The 11,633-nt window shown below is 42.7% G+C and overlaps 2 protein-coding genes across 3 annotated transcripts; one reads left to right on the top strand and one right to left on the bottom strand.

Annotated features, from left to right (window-relative positions):
• Nucleotides 1-329: 329 nt before the first annotated feature.
• On the bottom strand, nt 330-5,245 carry irf7 (interferon regulatory factor 7). 2 transcript variants are annotated; one of them, XM_088417615.1, is made up of 9 exons: nt 5,078-5,245; nt 3,363-3,531; nt 3,203-3,285; nt 3,051-3,102; nt 2,881-2,958; nt 2,204-2,391; nt 827-1,028; nt 640-755; nt 330-545 (listed from the first exon to the last, which is right to left on the bottom strand). In XM_088417615.1, the coding sequence occupies exons 1-9, from the start codon at nt 5,243-5,245 to the stop codon at nt 390-392; spliced, it is 1,212 nt and encodes a 403-aa protein (XP_088273741.1). In that variant the 3' UTR covers nt 330-389. The 2 variants fall into 2 exon arrangements, with proteins under 2 accessions (XP_088273741.1, XP_088273742.1); XM_088417616.1 differs by having other exon boundaries at nt 330-524.
• Nucleotides 5,246-10,141: 4,896 nt separating this feature from the next.
• On the top strand, nt 10,142-11,290 carry ascl1b (achaete-scute family bHLH transcription factor 1b). Its single transcript, XM_088417498.1, has one exon. The coding sequence runs from the start codon at nt 10,236-10,238 to the stop codon at nt 10,806-10,808; it is 573 nt and encodes a 190-aa protein (XP_088273624.1). The 5' UTR covers nt 10,142-10,235; the 3' UTR covers nt 10,809-11,290.
• The last annotated feature ends 343 nt before the right edge of the window (nt 11,291-11,633 follow it).

Here is an 11,633-nt window from a genome sequence, read left to right as displayed (position 1 = left end):
CATGTTCAGTCTGTTAAAGAGAGGAAGTTGCAGTCGCTAAACACTTAAAAAAAATTATAAAGAAAATGTTACATTTGCATATACCACCATATACCTGCGGCTTATAGTCCTGTGCAGCTTATCCGTGGCAAATGATGTTGTTTTGCTCAATTTTTGCTGCTGCGGCTTATATACCGGTGCGGCTTACAGTCCGGCAAATACGGTATTTATAAGGCTCGAGTTGGACAAAAATGCTGAATTAGATATACTGTACTTTAAAAGCAAAATAAATTACAATTCTGAATGGATGCAATGCGCGCATCGCCAGAATGAAGTCATGCAAAAATAAGTTGACTTTATTAAGAATTTATTGGAAAATGCAACAAATGGTAAAAAGAACTACAGTAATGTTAGCTAAATTCAGTTGTGGGTGGGCTCAAGTGAGAAGCAATGAAATCATAGAAGCTGTTATGTGACAGCTGGAGGCTGATGTTGGCGCTGTTCAAAGAAGACGCGCCTTCACTCTGGGCCTTCTCGTAGAAAGCCTGGAAGATCAACGGGACCACCTGTTAGCACAGGAAATGACAAGTTAAGCAAGCCACTTCCGAGTAAGAAAGAGGATTGACTGCACATCGTGTGTGTCTTCAAGTCTAAGCTCACCTGGACGGTGATAAGCTTCTTCTCCAGCGGTTTTCCGTCAGGAAATATTTCTCCAAAGCACATTGTGATGGTATAGTTAGGAGAGCTTCCCTTATTCTCTTGAAACTCTTTTAGTTCTGAAACAAATGTAAATTTAATGAATATGTCTCACTGTATATTGTAATAGTTATTGGATAATTTTGCGCACCTTGAGCAAACTTCTGAAAATTAAAGAGCTCAACAGTAGTGTTTTTAGGTAATTTTCTCGGGTGCGCTCCGGGCATGCTGGGTTTCTCAGTGCTGGCAAACACACGGCAAGTGTCCTGCCTTATGCCATAAATGCCGGATGCATGGACCTCAAGAAGTAGGCCTCTCTGGATGCTGTTCAGAATGCAATTGGTGTACTTAATCTGGTGGGGAAAGGCATTATCACGTCAACAAACTTGAAATAAAACAATAGATTGAAGTGTAGATTTTAAGCTTTGATTGAAGAGATTTCATAAAAAATGTTTTTGAACACTCTAGGAATGACAGACATTTTCTCATGAAGAATACATCAATTTACCAGAGTTCAAATGTATTTGTGTAGCGGCATAAATGTAACATCATTCCAAATGGTCAACAAGTCATTTTTGGTTTTGTTTTTACTACTAGCGTAATTGGATTTCATATCGATAAACTAGTCCGCGCGTGTCAAACTCTAGACCCCGAGAGCCCATATCCGGCATGTAAACAATGTTTCTCACTCCAACATACCTGATTCAAACGCTGAGCTTATCAGCAAGGTCTGCACGAGTTTGTTACTGATCCTGATCATTTGCATCAGGTGTGTAGGAGAGAGAGAAAGATAAAAAAAACATGCGCGTTACCAGCCCTCGAGGACTGACGTCGGACACCTATTGACTAGTCCACCTGCAACTGAATCTCATATATCAACTTTTACCAAATTTCTATAGATGTTGAACACAAATGGACTGCACCTCATTCGGTTATGGGGCCCGATGAGGTTCATCACATTTAATTATGTAGTCAGGAAAAGAAAGTCAAGAATGTTGACTTTCCTGAATGCTGAAATCTATACTAAAATTTCAAATTGTCACATGTAATGTTAACATTGGCATTTTGCAAGCGTATTCTTGTTACCAAGTAGTACTTGTGCAATAGTAGAGCAAATTATTCTTCTGATTTGAAAACTAGATATCCATCAATGTGTTTTTTGGCCTTCAATTTGTTATTACACGGAGCAAATGAAATACGAATCTGGTTTCATAGTCAGAACCTCGATCCGGAGGAAACCGTAATGACAAAAATGAGTTTTATACCCCTGCTGTACTTTGTTCTTTGTCCTTTTTTGTTTGTCCGATCCAAGGTAAAAATCAGACGCTCAGATACGAGTCTGAAATTTGCTCGTATTGTTTTATTTCAAATTTGAATGGCGCATTGACTCCGCATCAGCTGCAAGGCAGTCTACTTTCTGAATAACCACACCGGTAGTAGCTTCAAGTGTTTCTTTGCAGTAATACTTTTAAAGTCGGTAATGTCACCATAGACCTTTTCTGGCTAGTTCTCGGATTTTGTGAGGTACCTGTTTGCGGTCCAGAAGGCCTTCGGTGGTGGGGAAGCAGAGAGGAAAATAGTTGTTCTCACAGACCTCTTGCAGGTAATGGAGTTGGAGACGGGCTGTGTTCACGATAGTCTTTAACATTTGCCTATTTCTGTAGTGAATGGAGACCTCCAAGTCGATACTGTGACATTCAGGCTGATGTGGATTTACTGGAAAAAGGAAAGTCAACCAAGTTTTAGTCGTGACCGAAAGAACAAGCTCATGATACATGCATACAAGTGGCGAAATGAGTTTCTTTTCCAAGTTCTCCTTTAGAGAATGGCAATGGCTAACTTTTGACACCGAAAGGAGCCATACAAGGTGGCTCCGGCATCCGGCTAGATGCCTCCCTGGTTGTTTCTTTTCGGCATGTCCCACTGGGAGCAGACAAAGTGAATAACCCAAGACACCCCAGGAAGACTCTCTCTCCTCTGGCTTGGGAAGGATCCTCCCGGATGAACTGGGAAAAATGGCTGGCGTGAGTGAAGCCTGGTCTTTGCTGCTTCAGATGCCTCCATCTTGACTCCATATATGCCAAAGATGGACGGGCATCGAGTATCACGCACATTCGAATATAGAAAATGGATCTAAATGTCTTTAGTTCAGCATCCGTTGTTAGCTAACCGTGTTTATCTACACAGAAGAAAAGAAATGCTCACCTTGTAAAGCATGAGTGTCGTTCTCAGCTATCGCAGCAACAGAGTAGCTATCCCGGACTGTCGGATTTTGGAAATGTTCTGTCGAAAGCCCATCAGGGAGAGGGAATAAACTTTTAAAGAACGTTACGGGAGCGAGAAACGTTATCTTTCCTTAAGCGAGTAGGATGTACCAGACAGTCTGCTGCCGAGCTCAAAGGCCATAGAATTATTTGCGAATCCTTGCTGTTTGGGGAGGAAGAAAAACAGCATTGAAGCATTAAGGAAGACGTCGTTTCTGTAAGGACCAGTGTAAAACCAGTTCTAATGAAGGTGGAAATGGAACCTCTGAGGGAGCCCTGTAGAGGTCTACAATCATGCCAGACTCTTCCCATGGGTTTTGCGTATTTTCTCCATGTTCCTCTGTGCCTACAAATGAGCAAAAAACAACCAGTAACAGTAACTTTTCATTTGACGAGAGAAGACCCGATTAAGTTGAAACTTACTCTTAGTGTTGACAATCTCATAGATTTTATGAGGGTCTGTTGTATTGGAGTTATCTTCAATCATTTTGAAGCGTGCCGGGGGGTTGTTCAGGTTAGACCGAAAGTTTGTTTTCCATCTAGCCTTATTATTGGGGTGCGTGTGGATTTTACCACTGACGACTGCCCATTCCTGTGAACAGTCATCTTGTTTCGTGAAATGAAAAGTATCAGTTTAAACTGAAATCATTCATTTGTTCAGTTTGTTTCTCAGTGCTTTTTAATTTTTTTTAAATAGATTTATTTATTTTTTGTATTTTAGTTTTCCCACAAAGCAAACACACAATATTGGAAAAGTACCAAGAAATACTGACACACACTAGTCACAAGCTACTTTGTAAGCAAACACAGTGCAGCTCAAACTTTGGTTAGCATACATCATAGCTAATGGAAGTCGTAGATAGAAATCCTCTTTTGGTGGTGCGTCAAACTAAATAGAAACAACATTTAGAAATATAGTGTACTGTTGCTTGTATTTTGAGAGTCTGTCTTTTGAAACAAAATTGCCTCCTTATTTCAAATCTGTATAAACGTGTGCTGTGTTAGGAAGTTGGAGGTCCCAGGATGACAACAACTGTAAACCATCGTTCTAGATTTAGGCTCAAAGTTTTTATTATTATTATGCTATAATAATATATTTTATTAAACGTTCCATAACCAAAGTTTGTTTTCTGTTGTTGTTGAAACACCATGTTTAGTCTACTGTTCTCAATGTGTACTTCAGGGTTCTTCTTTCTTGGTCCTCAAGGGCAGGTGTTCTGGATGTTTTAAATGTCTTCCTGCTACAAGACACCTGATTCAAATGATCAAGATCATTATCCAGCTTCTTGCAGACCTTGCGGATTATCTGATCATTTAAAGGGAGACATACAAAAGATCCATGAGCCTGGCACTCGAGGACCAGGATTGAAGACCCCTGTTAAAGTTGCCTAGAATGTTCCAGCCAATGCTGAAAATTGTTTTGTAGAATGATACGAATAAATTACTGTTTTATTTTCGTGGGGTTTGGAGTACCCTATTTTCCGCACTATAAGGCGCACTTTAAAGCCTTAATTTTTCAAAAAAAAAAGCGCCTTATAATCAGGTGCGCCTTATATATGAATCGATATTGAGATTGGGATTCGCAGATGGGGAATGAACTGATAAAGTAAGCTTTACCTGTTTCTTATGTGTGTTTACAGTTGAACAAGGTTGGTCATATTGACATTAAGTTATTATGCTATTGAGAGTTTAGAGTTATTATTTGAGTTATTATTGTTATTACTTTGGGTATTGTGATTGAAAAAGTTTTAAAATATGTCATTAATTGAGGGTGCGCCTTATAATCCGGTGCGCCTCATATATGGAAAAGGGTTTTAAAATATGTCATTAGTTGAGGGTGCGCCTTATAGTGCGGAAAATACGGTAATTTCCATGTGAAAACACAAACATTTTTTTCCACATACTCAAAACAATGTCTTTAGAGTGTTTTGTCAACTCACATGGTACGGCTTGATTCAGCAAATCATTTTAAAATGATCTTTAACTCCAAATTTGGTCTTAACTGTAAATTTAGAAAAATAACCATCGTTTTTGCACAATTGCCCCCTCATTTAACATTGAACCGTGGAATGTGGCAAACAAGTGTTCCAACCTGGTAAAATGATTGATTACAACATCGTGGAGGAAGTGTGACCTACATGATAAATTTTAGTGTCGACATCACTGCAGTCTCTTTTGGAGATGTGCTTCCAGGGAATTCGGATCATATTTGGAGCAACGTAGCGCAGACCTTCATACTTGCCCGACTGCACTTGTTCTATGAGCCAGCTGGCAAACCGTGGCTTGTCAGAGCTGAGAAGAAACATTTTGGTATCATCATCGCTGTTGTTTTGCCGACACTCAGGAAGGAGTAGTCTATTGGCACATCGCCAGTAAAGTCATAGCTGAATAAAGCCACAGCACTGGAAACCTTAAAGGGAACTGCTCTACCACACTGTCCACGCACAAGAAAAGCCACATAGACAGAGAAAGACTTACCATTGCATTTCTTAGCAGTTGCTTGTTGCTTCCTTTAGTGGGGGATTAATTTGATTCGTTCCTGTGCTGTCTGGCATTTTATACACACGCTGACGCAAAGGATCACGTGTCTCCTGCACAGTGGGGGCGCACCGCTTACTGTGGTATTCCCTGCTTGAGAAGGTGTGTTTCATTCGCTTACGTGGCACGAGAAATACAGCAAGAGGCTGCTTCAGGTGCATAAATTAAGCCAACCAGTGTTTTTTTTTTCTTTCCCCGTTTTCCTTAATCCACGTGTACTTTCGTATTGAGAGAAAACAGCATTTGTCCCGAAAGTATGACGCAATCTTTTCTTGCATCATCCTTCCGTCCATATTTCATCAGCAATTTTCAACAGAATGAATCCTTTGAAACAGTGGTTCTCAACCTTTTTTCAGCGACGTACCCCCTGTGAAATATCTTTTCGGCCAAGTACCCCTTAACCGGTGCAGATCATTTTTGGCTTTAAAAAGAAAACTATTAATATATATTATTAACACCTGGTGGTGGGGCTCACCAGCTTCATTTTGTACTTAATCTTCCAAACCAGTGCTAGGCAGTGGAGCAACTCTTGACATCTTTACCCCCTCCCAGTGGACTGCAAAACTGGAAAATCAAGTTTTTCACCTTTTGATGGTGGCAAGTTCATCGCCTACTCACACTCACTCTGTTCAACGTACTTGTGCAACAGTATGAAGGTTTTCCCCCTTATTCAGAAACATACACAGTTAAAATGTCAATAATACAGAAGTGATACATAGCCAGTGCGGACACTTCCCCATTCCAGCTCTGCGAACTCGCCGAAGCTCACATACCGCCGGTGGGAGGAAGGTAAAGGTTTCTAGCCACATTCTCATTCGATAGTTATCTTATTTTCCATGACTCTTCACATTGTAGATTGTCAGTGAAGGCATCAAACTGATGAACACGTGGAGTTTTTCTTTACCTAAGGTGGAATAGCAGACAACAGGATGACCCCAGGGAAAAGGCTTTGTTTTTGTCAAGTGAACTGTAATTGCAATAAGATGCTTTTTTTTTGTTTGTTTGTTTCAGGCACTTTGATGGACTTAGTTTTTTTGTTTTAGACTAAGCTGTAACCCGTATAGACACTCTAAAAAATAGTTAACAGTTGTTGAAAGTTGATTTATAATGCTTTTTTTTTTTTTTTTGTTAAGAAAGGATAGATAATGATCTTAATTCGTAGTCAGCACAACAAGTGGGAGGGGGAGTTTTCTCTTTCCTGGGGGGGGGGGGCCAAATGAAGCACTAATTTAGACTGATGCCACTGTATCCTCTTTGAGAAATTGTTTTATTAAACGTTAACTGAAATAATTATATAATACATAATAAATACCAACCAGCTTTCAGAATATCACCATTGAATCGTCTTTGACATCAAGTTTACGGGCAACTATGTGTTTAATGATGTACCTGACTTCCAGATGGATAATTTGAAAATTTCCCACTAGGAATTTCCAGAGGTCAAAGCTCAAGCCTCTAGCCTTGAGCTTGGACCTTGAATGATCTTAAAGTGAGGATTTTTTTTCTTGCAACCTTTTAGATTACATTTTATGTTAGGTGTTGGATTTTCTGCCTTTCTTCACGTGTCCGCACTGACCATGATAAGATTTTTGAATGAAATGAGCTGCATTTGTCATGATTAAAAATGGCTTTGTCATGGTTTCTGCTGGTTATGTTAGGTTACCCATTTTTTTCCATCTTTGCAACCATTATAATGTTGCAAGCATTTACAGTAAAAGGGGATTTCCTACGCTATTGTTGTCCCTCCAACTTTTCCTCCTGTTCACACTTGCTAACCCTACTGTGCACCTACGCTCTCACACCTTACTCCATGTCATTGTCTCTTCCCCGTAAACAGTACAAATCACAAAATTCTATTTGTTTGGATCTTTGAAACTTCTGTTAAAATAACAATGGATTCCGTTGTAAATCTTTTTGTGGCTGTGAAATGTTTGTTGTTTTTGGTGGTGAAAGTCCGCTTGTTCCGCTTTTGCGAGACTCATTTCCAAAAGACTACCGTTGTACTGCTTTTAATAACTGCATAAGAGATCATTCTAACTGTTTAGAGTGAGTTGTCGCTGTTGTTGATACCGGCAGCCATAAAAGCATTATGGAGTGACTTTGGGGTATTTGTTCTAGGGTGGGAGTGACAACACTCTCTCCCAACTCCCATTTTTTTTTTTTTTTTTTATTAAATCAAGTTGCATCATGAAGACACGGTGGTATGTGTGACACTCCACCACACACAAGCCTGTATTTCTCTTTCAAAAACTGGGTTTTGCTTCTGTATACAGTTGTATCAAAACTAGTGTCGTCCAGAGATTAAAAACATTCATTACATCTCTGTAGAGACCTGAAAGCACAGATGTATACCATCCAACCGGATGGCGCTTGAGAATTACAGCAACAATGAAAGAGCAGAACTTCCTAAAGATAGTCAAAAAAAGCAAAGATGTCAAAAAAACATTTGACATTATAATGGAGTATTGTTTGTCAAATTTTGTGGTCAGAGATGAATTTGATACTGTTTGGAATAAGACTGTAACATGACAAAATATAGAAAAAGTGAAGCAATGTGAATTCTCTCCTCGTGCAACTGTAATGCTTTTGGGTGTTTCGGGTTAGTCACATGGTTAAAAGCTCCAAAAAGTTGAATTTCCATGATACGGGCTCTTCAAAGTGCAATTTACTATTCATATGCCGACGACTCTTACTGCTCTTCTAAAAGTATATGTACTGAAATTTTAGCTTATGAACTCATGGCCTTGAACTCAAACCCAATAAACTGTTGACATTTAGTTGTGACTGGTTAGTAAACAGATGACTTATTTGTCGCTGCTGCCATCTAGTGGAATATCACGTATTAATTCCATCCGTTCATTTTCTATAACCACTTGGCTTCACAGGGTCGCCGCTGGAATTGAACCCGGGTCCCTAAACTGTGAGCCGAGCCACCCTGGTAATATTTTAATTAAAAAAAAAAAAGTTAGGCCCACATGATTCATGGTAAATACTTTATTTTCGAAATTTCCCATGACACGCCTGATATACTCTCACTGCACAGTGGCTGAGAGTCGCTAGTGAGATCTATCGGCACCTTATAAAATACTTTCTATTTATGACGCTGCCGAAGAGGTGAAATGATAGGAAGTATGAGAAAAGAGCATTCAAGTCAAGACTCCTCTTAGAAATAACAAATAGTCCACTGAGTTAGCTTGAAATAAGAAGACATAGCAGTTTGTATATTTGTGCAAAACATTGAAATGATGTTAATCCTCGTGAAATCGGGGTGCCTCTCCCCGTGCTTGGTTACTTCGGTGTCCTCCCACATTGCGAAAAGGTGCACGTTAGCTGAATCAAAGAAAATTGATGGATGGGTGCCATGTTTTTCCTTTTTGGATAGAATAAAAAACTCTGTGTAGCCCCGCTAATTTTTCTGAACTATTTTCTTGAATGTTCTGTGGCTGAATTTAGTTCAAAATACTTTTATACTTGCTCATGGTGCATGTTAACAACATGTCTTTTATTAAATAGATCAATAATAATAAAGAAGGCGATATCATTAAAATCGATTATTTTCTCAGCTCCCATCTGGTCTGCACGTATCGGTCAATTCTATTTTTAGCCAGGGGGGAGATACAAATGATGCTGGCGCCGTGCCTGAACCAGTAGATGAATTGGTTGCAACTACTAATTCGTTCCACAAGATGGCAAAATAATATAATTTTCCCAAACGATTTGGAGTTCATCGCTTAATTTGTTTTAAAGCCCGACAGTGCGCATTACTGAACGGAACCTCAACGAACCCAAATCCCCCCCACCCCACCCTCCCCTCTATTTCTTTAAGCATCATTTCAAAACTTGCAATTTGAATTCTCTTGTTATCAAAGTGAAACTGTCCGCCCTGAGATGGTGCTGAAATGCCCCCATGCACACGCAGCTCCATTTGGGATTCCAAACTTCATCTGCGTGCGGTTTAAAGGGTGCAACAATGTCCTTAGATTCCACCGGGAGCGAACGCGGCAGTGCGCATAGCCTGCGCGTCATAAACACAACAGTTTACTTTGGAGTGAATCGCGTCCTCGCGCCACTTGTCTAATTGCCAATTACTGTGCACAGAGACACGCTTCGCATCTATTTGGCAGCGTAAAGCTGTAGCCTGGATACAGCATCGAACGTCTTGGTATTTGGGATCGTAAAGAGCCAGAGAAGAACGACGGAGGGGGGCGAGGACTTATAATTTGAAGACTTGCCAGGGGTACATTGTCAAATTCAAAAGGCATTTCAAAGAGTCCAAGCATTCACTTTTTTGTGTGCGCCCCCCCCTCCCCTCTTTTTTTTTTTTGCACTTCTTTTCTGTCTTCTCCCCCTTCTCGCCCCTCGAGCTCCCTGCTTTCTTCTCGCACGGTTGCAGGCCGTTTGAATGGGCCAATGGGCCTTCAAGTTGGAGACATTGGAATGCAAATGAGGCCAGCGCGTGCTCGGGGCCCAGTGAAAGCTCAGATTGTTTATTGAGCTCCCGGAGCCACGCGCCTGGCCCGAGGGAGCCGGCCCGCGGAAGAATCACACAGCGGGGGCGGGGCCTCGCCACGGAGCGTGCGAGGAGGGGGTGGGCTGCGCGTCGGGGCGCGTGTTGAAAAAGAGGAGTGCTGCCAAAGTTTGGGTCACATCGGCTCGTGCGCAACAGCAGTCAAGAGAGACTTGGAGCACAGTCGGCCCGCCACGCGAAGGATACCAGAGCCAAGCGTCAGCGCATCCATCACGGGAGCTGTCACGGACATGGCAACCGTCGCCACCACGCAGAGCGCCTTCGCCTTCGCGCTCACCGAAAGACGCGCCGGCTTGAGCGCGCACGGCCCGGCGCAGGATTGCTCGCTCCCGTCGGCGCACGAGCAGAGCAGAAGCAAGGTGCTGAAGAGACAGCGCTCCAACTCGCCCGAGCTGCTGCGCTGCAAGCGGCGCCTGAGCTTCAACGGCCTGGGCTACTCCATCCCGCAGCAGCAGCCCGTGGCCGTGGCCCGGCGGAACGAGCGCGAGAGGAACCGGGTCAAGCAGGTCAACATGGGCTTCCAGACGCTGCGCCAGCACGTGCCCAACGGGGCGGCCAACAAGAAGATGAGCAAGGTGGAGACCCTGCGCTCGGCGGTGGAGTACATCCGAGCTTTACAGCAGCTTTTGGACGAGCACGACGCGGTGTCGGCCGCCTTCCAGTGCGGCCTGCCCTCGCCGACGCTTTCCAACACCTACTCGGCCGACCCGGAGTCGCCCCACTCCACGTATTCGTCCGACGAGCCCCTGAGCTCCGAGGAGCAGGAGTTGCTGGACTTCACCACCTGGTTCGACCGCTACTGACGCAGAACCACACGGCGGCGCCCGTGCGTAAACGCGAGCCCGCATGGACGCGGGGCGGGTTCTAACAGTGCCCGCCCTCACCTGACCCTGAAGCAGCCGAGCAATAACGACGGGAGTTGAGGGACTGGAGGAGTTGGACTGTGTCATGTTGACGCGCTGAAGTAAATACTGTTGAATAAGTGCAATTATTTGGCGACGCTCACACACGCGCAGCCACCGCCGCCGCCGCCACCGCCGCCGCCGTTCTCAAACCACTGAAGTTGGACAGACGTGCGTTTCTTCCTCGCCATTCATTGTAAAACGAAGACCTATTTTTGTACACTGAAAATTGTCACTGACTGCTGGATTAAGGTTTACCAGCAATACCGAGGCTACTCTACTACCTGGGACGAATTGTAGTTTATTTCCCCTTTAAGGGGGCGATATTTTGATGTATGCACTTGTTCTCCGCTTCCTGTAGCCTCTAAATGTACATATTTGATTTTAACAGATTTATTTGTGTAAAACAACTTTTATAAATAAAATAATCTATTTATATTACATGCTTGTGCGTGTGTTGAATGTCACTTTGGTTGCATCTTTGATGACCTTATGTTCACGCGTGGGAGGGGGTGCGTGGCGGTAATTGAGCAAACTATGGTACACTTCTATTCACCCCCCACTCCTCCTCAGTGACCTTTCCCCGACTTGATTGGGCACATGGGGCTAAAATTGCGCAGCTGCTTGAGCCCTCAATGAGCATTAGAGACGCGCACCTTCCACTTGTCTTTGTCTGCGTTCAGGGAGGGGAGATTAATATTACTTTTTTGCATTGCATTGTTTCAT

This window comes from Hippichthys cyanospilos, chromosome 6 (assembly GCF_059441005.1).
Source record: "Hippichthys cyanospilos isolate Australia breed blue-spotted pipefish chromosome 6, RoL_Hcya_1.0, whole genome shotgun sequence".
Lineage (NCBI taxonomy): Eukaryota > Metazoa > Chordata > Actinopteri > Syngnathiformes > Syngnathidae > Hippichthys > Hippichthys cyanospilos.
This window is presented reverse-complemented; position numbering and strand designations above follow the sequence as displayed.

Bases quoted from the DNA above. Each gene is read 5' to 3' on its own strand.
- irf7 (XM_088417615.1), bottom strand. From the start codon at position 5,245: ATGTTTCTTCTCAGCTCTGACAAGCCACGGTTTGCCAGCTGGCTCATA. The intron at 3,532-5,077 runs GTAGGTCACACT...GACTGTTCACAG, and splicing joins TCGACACTAAAATTTATCAT to GAATGGGCAGTCGTCAGTGG. The intron at 3,286-3,362 runs GTAAGTTTCAAC...GCTCATTTGTAG, and splicing joins TGAGATTGTCAACACTAAGA to GCACAGAGGAACATGGAGAA.
- ascl1b (XM_088417498.1), top strand. From the start codon at position 10,236: ATGGCAACCGTCGCCACCACGCAGAGCGCCTTCGCCTTCGCGCTCACC.